The sequence below is a fragment of the Tigriopus californicus genome, chromosome 2 (genome assembly GCF_007210705.1).
Source record: "Tigriopus californicus strain San Diego chromosome 2, Tcal_SD_v2.1, whole genome shotgun sequence".
Classification (NCBI taxonomy): Eukaryota; Metazoa; Arthropoda; class Copepoda; order Harpacticoida; family Harpacticidae; genus Tigriopus; species Tigriopus californicus.
Window position 1 is genome coordinate 13,196,683 of NC_081441.1, and position 13,070 is coordinate 13,209,752.

At 44.2% G+C, this 13,070-nt stretch overlaps 2 protein-coding genes and 1 non-coding gene across 3 annotated transcripts; 1 reads left to right on the plus strand and 2 right to left on the minus strand.

Annotated features, from left to right (window-relative positions):
• Nucleotides 1-638: 638 nt before the first annotated feature.
• On the minus strand, nucleotides 639-3,358 carry LOC131877103 (RNA-binding protein FXR1-like). Its single transcript, XM_059222678.1, has one exon. The coding sequence runs from the start codon at nucleotides 2,999-3,001 to the stop codon at nucleotides 698-700; it is 2,304 nt and encodes a 767-aa protein (XP_059078661.1). The 5' UTR covers nucleotides 3,002-3,358; the 3' UTR covers nucleotides 639-697.
• A 1,361-nt stretch (nucleotides 3,359-4,719) lies between these two features.
• LOC131892930 (uncharacterized) lies at nucleotides 4,720-9,983 on the plus strand (the record flags this gene model as incomplete). The annotated part of the gene is given in 4 exon segments (XM_059242799.1): nucleotides 4,720-4,778; nucleotides 7,581-7,756; nucleotides 8,003-8,467; nucleotides 9,787-9,983. Coding segments are annotated over 4 exon segments (822 nt in total), but the record flags the coding sequence as incomplete, so codon positions are not given.
• On the minus strand, nucleotides 6,508-6,648 carry LOC131877273 (U4 spliceosomal RNA). Its single transcript, XR_009372863.1, has one exon. It is a non-coding gene; the product is annotated as a U4 spliceosomal RNA (small nuclear RNA).
• Nucleotides 9,984-13,070: the final 3,087 nt, after the last annotated feature.

Genomic DNA, 13,070 nt, shown 5'->3' on the forward strand with positions numbered 1-13,070 from the left:
TGTGGCAGCACCAATTTGCAATCAAATAAAACATACATGAACCTGGTTGATGAGAATGGTCAAGGTGAAGAATCAGATTGGTGGAAGGCGGTTAGTACTTAAAAGTTAAGACGGGATCAAAAGTGTTCCAAGCGGAAGGGATTGAGAGGATTCAGGGTATAGATAGCGAGTACAATGGAATCTTGGGGAAGGGACGTTTCTTAATCATCGAGAAGTACGAGGAACACATGCACTTCTTAATCAAATCCAGGGCTCGAAGAGCTTGGCTCTAGCATTGTGAAAAAAGTCTGGGGTAAGTTGGCATACTAAAATGATCGGTTTCGTCAATTTTGTTTCGTGCGATGAACGGGTAGGTATGTTTTGTTTTCTTCTTTAGTCTCTGTCCACGTGGATCAGAACGGGGGGAGCTCAACTTGTTCTCAATCACGATAATTTGTTCCTATTCTTCTTTCTGTGTTAGTCGGCCAAGATGATTGGGGGACAACGAGTTTCAATCCATTCATCCGGGGGTTGCAAAATGTAACCAGTTCCGGACAAATGTGGCAGAGTCTTGCGAAGGATGAATTTTCAATGTGGTTATTCTTAGAGCGGTTTAGAAATCCTTCTCGTTTAGAGCAATCAATATAGACGTGTGTGTGTGTGTGTGAATGTGTGCATATATATATGTAAAAAAAGAACCGCACCGATTTAACGCCTGTTACGCTTCGCCCACGGCTGCGGTGGGAGGCTTGCTAGTGTTGCTGGGAGGCGGGGCCACTTTGGGAGCGGGCGCGCTCTTCGTGCTCGTGGGTGCGATACCGTTGGTGGTGAGCGCGGCGTTAGCTGGAACACCGCCGGCGCTCTGGTACTTCTTGCCTTTGCGACTAGACGAGGAACTGTTGGCGGTGTGTCGGGTGCTGCTCGTCGACTCTTGGCCATGACCGTTGCTGACCTCACCGGCTGAAGCGGGAGCGGGGTCCGAAGAACCGTTGGTGGCGGGGGGTTTGGTAGTGCTAGCCGAAGTAGATGCGGAGGAGTTGACCACTTTCGGCGTCTTGGAGGCGGTGGACACGGGCGCGGGTGTCACCTCTCCATTCGTGCTGCTATTGGGGGCTGGAGCGTCAGGATTCACCGACCCGTTCACCCGCTCACCAGAGCCCGAAACTGGATCTGAGTGATCGTCTTGGCTGCCGTGGGCGGCTCCTCGCCCGCCTTTTCGATACGGCGCACTGCGGGACCGGAAAGACGAGGATCCTCGTCGGTGGTCGTCATTCCCAGCTTCATATCGATTGCCTCCGTCTCCGCCGCCGCCGCCACCTCGACCACCACCACCTCGGCCACCGCGGGACTCGCCAGTCCCACCACGACCACCTCGCCCGCCACGCCCGCGTGGGCCACCGCGCTCTCCTCGATCTGAATGATCGCGATCACGATCGTACCGCGCTGGGAATCGTTCCTCAGAACCGACGACGGCGTGTTCACCGTCGTTGGTGTCTCCACCGCCGCCCTGGTGGTAGGAGTAACCGCCGCCACGTCCGCCCCTCCGATTGTGCGGACCACCCCGATCGAAGCGGCCCCGGTCATTAGGACCGCCCCGACCTCGACCACCCCGGCCACGCCCGCGAGGACCCGAGCCCATACCGCCCCGGAACCCTCTGACATGGTGGTGGTGGTGATTGTGGTGCGAGTCGCGGTGGTATTCGCCGTCATAAGACGAGGGGCCGTGGATGCTCCGCAGTTGCTGCTCAATGTCCAACCGCTCTTGTCGGAGTTGCTCGAGTTCCTTCAGGTTCTTGAGATGGAACTCGAGTAACATTTGGGCATTGCTAATGGCGTCTTTCGTCCCGACAAAGATGAACGGAATGGATCCCTCCTCTCTGGGCGCCGAGGGCTCGGGCTCATTGTCGCCCTCAATCTTGACACGTACGAGTCCAGACTTGTCCACGATCTCCTGGATGAAGCGTCCGTTCTTGCCAATCACTTTGCCCACGAGACTCCGGGGGACCTGGTTGGGCTCCTCGGCGTACTCCAGGACGAGTCGGGCCTTCCGTACGGCTTCCTCGGTCTCGCCACTGACTTTGAACGTACACGAGTCTTCCATGAGCTCGACATTGAGCACGCCCTCGATGCTGCGGGCTTGCTGGATGTTGGTGCCGTGGGTTCCGATAGCCAAGCCAATGAGATTTTCCGTGACCGAGAACTCCTCATTGAACACGGCGGCCGATTGGAGGCGGGTCTGCTCCAGATGCTTGGCCGCCTCCTCGGTGCGTCGCTGGAGCACCGCCTTCTGCGACATGTTCCGAAACAGCATGTCCTGCAGCATGCCCACCCGCCGTTGAGACGACTCATCCCGGGTGATGACCTCCAAATCGCCACTGGCCTCGTTGAACGTGATCATGAGGGCATGGACGGCCGCCTGGAAATCGCGATTCATCTCGGCGTGGCGTGCTCGGGGCGTGGTCAAGTACAGCTCCTTGATATCGGCCGGCAATCGCACCGTGAACTTGATGAAGCTCCGCAAACTCAGGGCGGGTTCTTGGCTCTTGGGCCGAATCCGCTCCAAGGGCACAATCTCCGTGTAGGTCGTGTCCCAGCCCAAATACTCGACCACCTGGAACACGCCCTTGATCATCTTGATCTCGGCCAGCCACCAACCGCAAGGCTCTTGCTCCGAGGCCCGCGAAAACACCTCCACCTCTTGGCCTTCGACAAAGGAGGCCTCCAAACTGGGCTTGGCCGCCGGCAGACGAATCCGGGCCAAAGGGAACCGCGATTCGGGCTGCCAATCCCGTTCAAACGACAGCAACATCTCCGAACTCCCGGGAAACACATCCCGGACATGAGCCCGGTAATAGGCCCCATTCTCTCCCTGCACCTCCACCAAGAGCGATTCTTCCGGATCGCACTCCAGTAACGAAATATCCACATTGCCCGCCGGCGGACCGACCCCCAGGCCCACGCCGGGCGTGGTGTTACCCGGCACGCCCAAGGGCGCGCTGGCGTTCAACACCGGTGAAGCCATGCGGAAGGGGGCGAATGGACGCTCACGCCCAGCCTCTTCCAGCCAATGCAATCTAAACACGCCCACTCGTGCCAAACTGGCCGCTCCGGGCAATCAGCCAGATGAGGGCTCAGCCAGATGTGGGATGTGGGATGGGCCTCAAAGCCCCCGCCGCCTCCTCCCCGGGTGATGCCAGTTCCGGGCTGTCGGGGTGGGGATGCCAGCCGTGGGAATTGCGGTGAAGGCGGGCCGAAAGTGGGACAAGTGGGACAGGTGGGACGTGGGATGTAGCGGGCTGTGAGACGCAAGTCCACTTTTGGCTCAGTTCCCTGGCCCTTTTTTCCTCCTGGATTGACTGGACTTCTTCTGGGCGGAGGGGTGCCTGGGGCTGGCGAGTCTAAGGGGGCTGAGTCGCTGAGGCTGCATGGCTCAGCGTTGCTAAATCCAGGCACCGGGCCTCATTCCCTTTTTGGGCCAGATTCGGCTCCGCTGCCAGAAAAGGTCAGACGGATGTGATTTGAGCGCCAAAGTGGGTCGGTTTCATGAAGGATAATTTTGGCCGGGTAAAATGTGGACTGGCTGTTAGGAGATGGGAGCATTTGTAAAGAATCAAAACTAAAAGGGTCACCTGGTCTATTTTACCAGAACATACAAGCTCGGCATCTGTCAAAACTAATCCAATTGCATGAGTTATTGTCACTCTAAAAGATGCTGATCTGGTTAGTCTCTTGTCTGTCAGGTTAATCTGGAGTTTCGTACGAACTTTCGTCAAGTTCCTCTCTGTGAGGCAACATTCCACATCCTTGTTCGTTCAAAGGACTACTAAAAAGCCAACAAACTTGGGCCAGGTTTCCTTCTCTTTGGTCCCCAGATATTCCTCTTGTGGCATGACTGCCTCCTTCGGTGCTGCCCGGGCCATTCGCCAGGGCGGGGAGTGGCTCTGGTGGGACCTTGGGTGCTCTGGGAATAGATTCCGACGGCACGGGCCGAGCCGGCGTTTAGTGTCGCTTGGTGTTTGTTTAGTAATATATTCAAATCAATCCAATATTGGTAATCTCTGCATGAAAGGGGGCGTTTTGAAGCGATAAGAAAATCGCTTCAAAATTCTCAGGGAGATTAATCATCAAGCTTTGATAAGATTGGGTAGTTTGTCGATCAAAATTGAAGGGAGAAGAGAAGATTCTGGATGGACAGTAGGCTCCCTGGGCACGTGCCGGAAAATTAACGTAGATGTACAATATTGATATGAATGATCTTGGATGGATGAAATGTTGATTATCCCAGTTCTTGGCTAGCGTGAACCATATGTTGGTCCAAATAAGCAGCAGTTTTTAAGCTATTTTGACATTCTTGACGTATAGAAGGAATTTTCTAGTAAATGAAAGTTATTTAGCTGATGAGTTTCCTAAAAAAACCTATTTCACACAATTGGTTTGAAAGTTGAAGTAAGAAAGGAAAACAAATGATTATCATTAGATGGTGCTTCTTCAAGATGTCTCGCTAATAACGTAACAGCCTACCCTAGATCCAAAGATTAATTGTAACTCTCCTCCATTATTTTTCGTTTCTCAGAAATCCCCTCCAAATTTTAAATCATAACAAATAAACACTCAACAAATGAAGTATGAAATAAGGTGAAGTGAATGTTGCCCAAAACTATGGACAAAAATCCAAACTCCGCCTCTCATGCCGATTTGTTAGCCTGGAAAAAACGCCTTCTGGGTGAAATTTCGCATCAAAAACGACTTAATCGTCAATGGGAAGATCTAGCCATTTTAGAGTGGCAAAATCAAATCAAGTAAGTTGCATTGGCATAAAAAATTGAAGGAATTCGTTTCAAAACCAAGGATAGCATGTAAATGGACGCAAATGCAAAGTGCTTTAATTTTATGCTAAATAGAAAGTTCTTTTCAATAGGCGATTTCAACTTGACCTCAATAGTTTCAAAAACTATCGCCCTCTATCTACCGTTAAAGTGAAAGCATTATTTAAGATAAAGAGAAAAATCTGAATCGGTGAATGAATGGTTCTTCTTCATCAGAGACTATCATGACAAGAAGCTGAGGGTTAGAATGTACCCGCTTTTTCCATTTCATTGGATAAAAGTACCTTTCAAAAGTTACTAAATTTCAAGGTATAATACTAATGTATTATTTTACTTCTAGTATACAGCCTTTACAATGCAATAATCCTCTATCTGGTCATAGATTGGGAGAACATCACCACTTGCCAAAATTATTGATCCATTGTATGACCTTTTTGACCCCATTGTTTGACCTTTCTTACCCACGGGCTTTAAGGAGCTAGGGGTAGAGATTCCGGGAAAAATCATCCTTAACTAGGGCTTGGAGATCTACATCCAGTCTGTCATCAAGAATGAGATTTGGGAATTGGCATTGCGACTAGGGTGATAACAATCAACCTGAAGTAGTACAGGATAGTGTCGGACTCATCAAGAAAAAAATACCCAAGCTTTCTTAGAATTTCACAAAACGAGTCTTATTGCTTGAGATGACTCGAGTAAAAGACTCGAGTCCGGCAAAATGTAAAAAATCGAAGGACTCGTACGAGTCCAACTATTGCCGGATTCGCTCCAGCACTACTAGGGGAGATCTGGTGATGTCGACTTCATTCCATACCTCGTTTAAGCCAGTCATGTTAGATTTGCAACATACGCATACAAAAATTAGGAGTCGGAGGGATAATTTTCTTTATGTTAAATCAAGTTTCAAACCATTTCGACCATTTCTGGGGCAGAGAACCTTTGTTGCGATTATTTGTTGCCTGGAAATTACCCCAAACCATAGATAATCCAAATGTTACTTGGTTTTCTATGCCCAAAACCGACGATTAAGAGGAGGAAATTTGAAGAGCTTTCTTTCATCATGTTTAAGAGACATTCAGAACTACATTGCAAATGGCTTATTTCTACACATGTTCCTAGCCTCAAGAAACTGAAGGATAAAAAAGTTGATTCTTTCTTTATTTAGATCATTTTCTCTTAGGAGTGCATGTGCTTGTTAGCTGTTACTTAGTTTAATTATGTAACTGAAAGCGTCTTTTAATTTCTTCCTTCGAACATTCCGTAGGCCAGGCTCACAGATTCTGAAACAAAAATTATTATTCATTGTAATTTGTGTTGTAATATCAGGATGCTTCAAAATATGAATCTAAAAGTAGTAGGTTTGTGGTCACTTTGAAATTCAATTCGTTAGCCTAAGGGTAAGAGGGTATTTCTCAACCGAAGGCGCTACAAGCTAGTACTGCTGTACGGCCAAGGCGCGTTAGCCTAAGGGTAAGAGGGTATTTCTCAACCGAAGGCGCTACAAGCTAGTAAAAAACATACCAAGTATCAACTTTTAGTAACACAAGTTTAAGCGATTGAAACATGTGAACTCAATTACACATGTTGATTTGTTTGACAACACGCACATATTGTTATGATAACTGTAATGAACTTTCCTCTGACTTAAATCTAAATCTACTTTGCAAGGGTATATACCCCTTATTCATAATGTAGGTTATTGCTTCGTGTGAAGCCTTCAGAAATTGCCTTGGCCGACGGTATTTCACGTCGTCCAGGCGGGGTATTGGGAAAAGTTTTCAACTAGCAATAATTCCACCTCTCTATTCGATCATTGGTTAGAATATCGCCACTGCGCAAAGTTAATAATAACCCAGGCTAGAGATTGAATCCAAGCGAATCGAGGGATCCTTTCGTTGGTGAGTTCAAGGACCTATCGGTATTGACAAAATTGCTAATTTCTCCCTTTCACACGAAGTATGTACATTGTGGAATGGTGCAATACCTACGGAAAAATTACAAGACCATGCTCAGTTTTGGTAGTCATTGATACAGTCAAGTGTTCTCTCACTATATTCAAAATTATTCGGGAATATGAAACGGTGACCAAATTGCAGGTTGGTTAGGCGACACCCAACGTTGTCGCCGGACGCTGACGCCTCTGTACCTGGAACTCTCTTTCCTTGGTCTATTTTCAATGGGGCGAATCCTTGCAGCCTGCGCTTATAAATTTTTCACTCTATTTGGACATGACCAAATGTTCTGCTATTTTATTGATTAGAATGCTAAATCCAAGCTTCTCTTCTGAATTTATGAATAAGAATTTAGGACGCCCTAACGGCCCATGAGAACGAAATAATTAAGAGGTTTTCAAGAAGAAACTTTGTCAAATTATGTTTTGGACACGAAGCCATTCATTTTAATTTTCTTTGTCTTCGAAATTCAAGTTTTCTGAATTGAACGCGTGATTGTTGGCTCTTATTTACCTAAGATAAGGTAGCAAAATAGCGCAAGGTCGCAACACTTGTGCAATTTATCAAATATACATAGCATAGAATAAGTACGACATCTTGGGCTTCCCCTTAACACCGTTGTTCTATCATAGTTTGGTGTGATAGTCTTGTAACGGTTTGGAAACTTTACCAAAATATATGAAAATATCGTCTTTTAAAAGTTAGAACCTCGATGACTAACGAAGGTTATCCTTCCACAATCTTTTCCATAACTCCAAGACAGTCTAGAAGTAATATCACTCTGAATCGACTAAGACAATATTCTTACTCTCGTTTTGTCTAGACGATTAGATTTGAGCCAAAACGATGGTGAAGGCCAGCAATTGCTCGCGCAGCTTTCCCAAGTGTTTGGGTCGCGTATGGGACGTGGATTGGCTCAACAGCAAAGCTTGGAGCGCACGTTGTCCCTTCACGAGTGGCAAATTGACGAGTACAAGTCCAAGATCAACTCCATCAGTGGTAAGTGAGAAGGTTTTATTTACTCAGAAGTGGTCGTCGAATCGCCAATTTACGGCAATTAAGTTATTAGTTAAAAATTATCGGTCTCTCGCGTTTATGAATTATGGAACTAATTCTAGAACCTGGCGGATTAGTCCGAATTCTTCCACTTTGACGAAAAAAGAATATCATTCACAAAAGATGGCATTCAAATATCAGTTTCGCTCTTTTTATCTCAATCTTATCCATCTTGTCCAATTTCAATAGATGACGGTACAGTTTCCACGGAATGGAGAGTGTCATTTCGGATTCAGTTGTATCCCAGCGTGATTTTGGCCTTCAAATACGACGGGATCAGCAAAGACCCCGCTGGAGAGATGCCTCGCATGGAGGAGCTGCAAATTGCCTTCCCATCGCCCACGGATGATCCTCGACTGGTTATTCAAGGGGAAATCGAGCCATTGATCGATTATTGCGAACGGTTAATCGATCTTTCGGTTGCCCTCAATGCACTCAAGATGTATCTAAACTTGAGCACAAGTCGGTCCCAAGTGGTCCAAGGCAAGACAGAGGAACTCGACAACATAACCGTGAGCGTGGAAGATCAATTCCTGGAGATTGCGCTCATCTCCGGCAATCATGTGCATTTGTGTACTCTCAAATGGGGCCTGGTTTTCAAAGAGAGCCATCTTGCCTTTGAAGATACCTATCACGTCACATTTACAGCTAAAGGTAAACCTTTACCTTGACTACTGTTTTATCTAGGTATAAGGAGAAATGCGCTTGAAATGAGCAGTAGCATCGATTCAAGGCGATTCAGATTCATTCCTGTGACAAGAGTTGATAGTGCTTGTTCTTTTACTTCTTCAATTAAACAACAATCCATTTAGTTGGGAGGAAAGGTCACGGGAATTTAGAAATTGTGATTAACACAAAGCCGTGTGATCTTGGTGGCTCCGACAAAATTTCCTTATCTGAACCATCTTTTCCACATCAATCATTATTTGGAAGGCCTCCTCGCCCTAAACTAACTGTTCGTTCCTTGACTTTCTTCCGTCCCATAGGGACCCTGATTTCCAACGTCATACAGCCCAAACTAAATGGGGAAGAGGCGCGGTAGATTGCTAAATAAACTACTCTGAACATGCCATGAACGCGATTTCTTTTCCGAACATTATGCGACCTGGGTCAATGATTATGCTTAAGATTTTGGTAGAATTAGCCAAAAACAAATCAAACGTATTGTAATTCAGTAAAGAGGGATTGGCCCAATTCACAAAGTCACAAAACGCCCTCTGAAGTACAGAAGGTAAACCAAATTTCGCATAGCGTGGGAAGCTTAGACGCAGTCATAGTAACCCCGACATCTTTGGATGTCAGCCTGAACTGAGACTTATTGCTTCCCTTTCCGTTGAGTGTTTCCACCATTTTGATGAAAACTACAATTTGAGCCCCATCATAACCACATGAAAATTATGTTTTGGTATGTTCAAATATCTGGTTTGTGCATGGCCCAGGCGCTTTCGTCAGCTTACCCTTTTGGTAGCCTAGCAGTGTTCTGGATGGGTCGAGAAATGTTCCGTTTTCCGTCCCACCCAAAAGTAAGCCCAAATGTTAGACCAAAAAAAGTGCACGAACGACTTGCTCAAACCGCTTTAACGTTATGTGCTAGAAGAGAGCGTTTGCATTTCAAAGGGTTGCATATGTGTCTTCTATTCAGAACTTGGAAATACTGTGAACGATTCAGATTCACACCAGAGATGTCAGGATTACCTCGACTTGGTTTTGTAGGAACGAAATGACTCAAATTCTTAGAATGCCTGAATATTTAATCCCACAGGGGTCACTCCTCTTCTCCATTCACCAAGGAGCAAGCACATGTACATCGGAATAATTACGTGATGGCTTACGCCACCTAACAACAAGAAAGAGATGAAATCGGGAAATTTACCAAACACGCTACACTTTTGCTGTACAATAACGCAAAAGTGATTTGGTTATTCTAAAAAAAACTGATTGAACCTAGCAGCTGCTTTTGTTTCTATTTTCAGGGAAAGTGGCCGCGGTGGGTTGCAATTTTTCCCAAGAGTTAATCAATGTTGGAATTTGCGACGATTGGAGTGCCACTTATTGCTTTCAAAATCTTTGCCAAATGACCGCAATTGACATCTAACCAGTCTTGCTACAGGAAATCACTGCACAAAGTTTCATTCTAAATACATTTCTTACTCTCCCTTGTCCGCTTTTACTTGTGAGTTCTTTTTTTACAAGCTGGTTCAAAAAAGTCTTATTCAGTTTCGAGGCACATGTTGCTTGGGTGTTCACATATTAGCCGTTAGTTGTTCAGCTCACAAAATCATGAGACACTATATTAATTGATTTCATTGTTTTATGTAGTTATGTCATTCTATGGCAGATTAGGAACTTGCTTATCTACAAAACATAAAGGGCTAGTCAAGTGAACGCGTTCATGATCAACTGACTTTATTCCATCGAGTAAAATCAAAGACAGCATGCCCAGCTAAACCGCAGTGTGCATGCATTCCAATGTTCATTTTGTTGGGTTTTGTAACACAGCTCACTCAATATCACTCGAATATTGAAAACTCAATGGGCGGATGGTGCGGTTTTACTGTGATGTTTGTCATAGTTCTCTCTCTACAAAATACCCAAAATCAGAGCGCCGGACCACATGTTTCCTTGAATTTTCGTCACTTGACATGCCCTACAACAATTTATTTTCAAAAACCTTTTTTATGGACATTGGGAGTACGCCTGGTTAGCACAAGAGTACATACTAAGATCTTTGAAGTAGCTAAGTAATGAAATGGGAGTTCATGTCCTGTTTGTATCGCTTTTGCTCGAAATCCCCTACATTAGATCTGAACTCAAATGCTTAGACAACCAATAACCATTTTCCAAATCACGGATGGAGAAAGAAATCCATTCTTTTGTAGAATTTCGAAATAGCTCAAAAAAAACGACTAGCAAGCCTGTAATTGAAGTTATTGATTTCTTTTGTTTTCTTAAAAGTTTGATTTCCAACTTTTTTAAAGTACACCTCGTCAAAAATCAACCGATTTCATGACGTCAAAAAGGCCTCTGAGGTCGTATTTGTTCAGTTTTGGGGGTAGGATGATTCCACTTTGTCTGTCCCAGCTCCAAAATGCTGTGACAATTTTATCTGAATTCAAATACCCAACAAAGTGAACCAATTTTTAATATCAAAAAAGTACTTTTTTCTAGGGTAACCTCAAATGATGTAAACCATGTCTCTAACATGTATCCAGTCAGTGTTTATTTAGATTTCACCCAAAAATTTACTAAAAGCCACAATCTGTGAAGTGAACTGCTTGTTGCAGGCACTTTTGATATTAGCAACACGAATTTCCAAAACAAAATGCCAGTCAAGGAGAACTGGATACGTGCATAATGCACATGTATATAATTCTCCTCGGACCAGTTTAAGAGTGTTTTAATTGATTCTACATACAAACTTGAATGTATGTAAAAAAAAAGAATACGCGTATTTATTTGAGTGATATTGATAAGTCTGTAACAAGTCTGATCATTTGAGTTGAAGTTTAACAAACGGCGCATTTTGGAGCCAAATCTAATGAAAGTATGTTTTTCTATATACCTCGGATGAAAAAAGAACCATTAAATTCTATATAACTCACTAGCCGTTAAATAAATCATTTCCGAATTTGTGTTCAAGTGCTCTTTCAGTGCGCTCCTAATTTCGATCCAATACTTTAGCAGTTCAGTGCAATCAAACTGGCTCCTTGTGATTTTTTGAGGTAGAAAGATGCCAAAATGTGTTTTGATATTTCCGTTTAAAATTCAACGAGGTATTTGAACCACTGTATGGCCTTACCCAAGCCTCATCTGTGATAGTTTACCAGTGTTCAAGAAAGTTTGAGAGCGAGTAGCTTTTCATTACTTCTTTGCTCATATTTTTAAAATAATTTTTCCTTGACACTTTTAGTCAAAAATTATAGATGAAAGGGTGGATACTGATTGAAGATTAAGATCAATGCTCAGAAAAGTTATTAGGAACGCAATACTCACGAGAAATATAATGTCAGATAATTAATGTAAATTTTGATCACATGCCTGATTTCCTGATAACTGCCAAAAGCGCATTGCAAAAGTATTTCCAGACATTGTGAGTTTCACTCTGTGCAACGGCAGTCCCGAGTCTATCAGATACAGGTCTCGTGCGCCCCCTACTATATTGGAGCAGAAAAAGATTTAAAAAAAGAAGAGGTTTTGAGACATGAGGCACACCTGTATGTTTTGGAACAACCCCACTGCAACCATGGACTTCTAGATATATGGACTGCAAATGGATTCGACAATTCGTACCTCCTTCACCTTTCACTTTTGACAACTTCAACACTTCATAGGACCACAAGATCTTCTCGAATTGAACTTAGGACAAATTAGGCCAAAAATAATGCTCGGGGGACTCAGGTTATGTAGTCAAATTTATGTGGTAAGCACTACATGATTGGAATTTTCGGCCTGCTCTCAATCAACTACATAAGCCTTTGAAATTGGCTCTCTGAAACGAACCGTCTGAACAGGAAATGAAATAAAAGGACTTGTCTTGAATTGAGGAGATTTAAGGTTCTTATCTAATTACTACAACTGAAAAAGTGACTCAGAATTCCTCCAATCATGGGTGTGATTTGAGGTAAAGCCCAGTCACTGTCCTGCTGTACAAGCCCATATATCTAGAAATTCACGTTCCAACGCCTTAAAGTGCCATGATGGCCATCCATTTCCAGACGAAAGACGAAAGAACCTTTGATTTGTATTGGTGGGAATCAAATTAATAATCATGGGGGACTGCGACTAGAGCTACCAATTCATTTTCAATGGCTTACGACATTCCTGGTGGAATTTCCGAAACCCATTACATGGCCTAAATAAGTAACCCAGATTTTTCTTCCGTCAAACCAGGGTTGCCTGTTTACTCAAGCTTAACTTTTTGCGTTACGATGGAAATAGGCTTTCATTTTCCAAGTTTTTCCGGCAACCTTTAATTTGAAAATTGATTTGATCCCATCACTATTGAGTTGTCACTCATGAGAGTAATGTAAAGCCACTGATGTTACTGCTATGAAACAATTTTTGCACAGAAATTGACTATAGTTTATGTATAGACAAAAAAGTCAGAGAGCAAAGACAAAACCAAAGTAAGCATCATGGAAACTAAAGCTCTGCAACTTTATAGCCAGGGCTGTTACTCAATACACTGGAGGGAAAAGCATGCAATAATGATTAATTTTCAATTTTTATGGTCAACAAAGCAGCCTCTCTTAAGAAA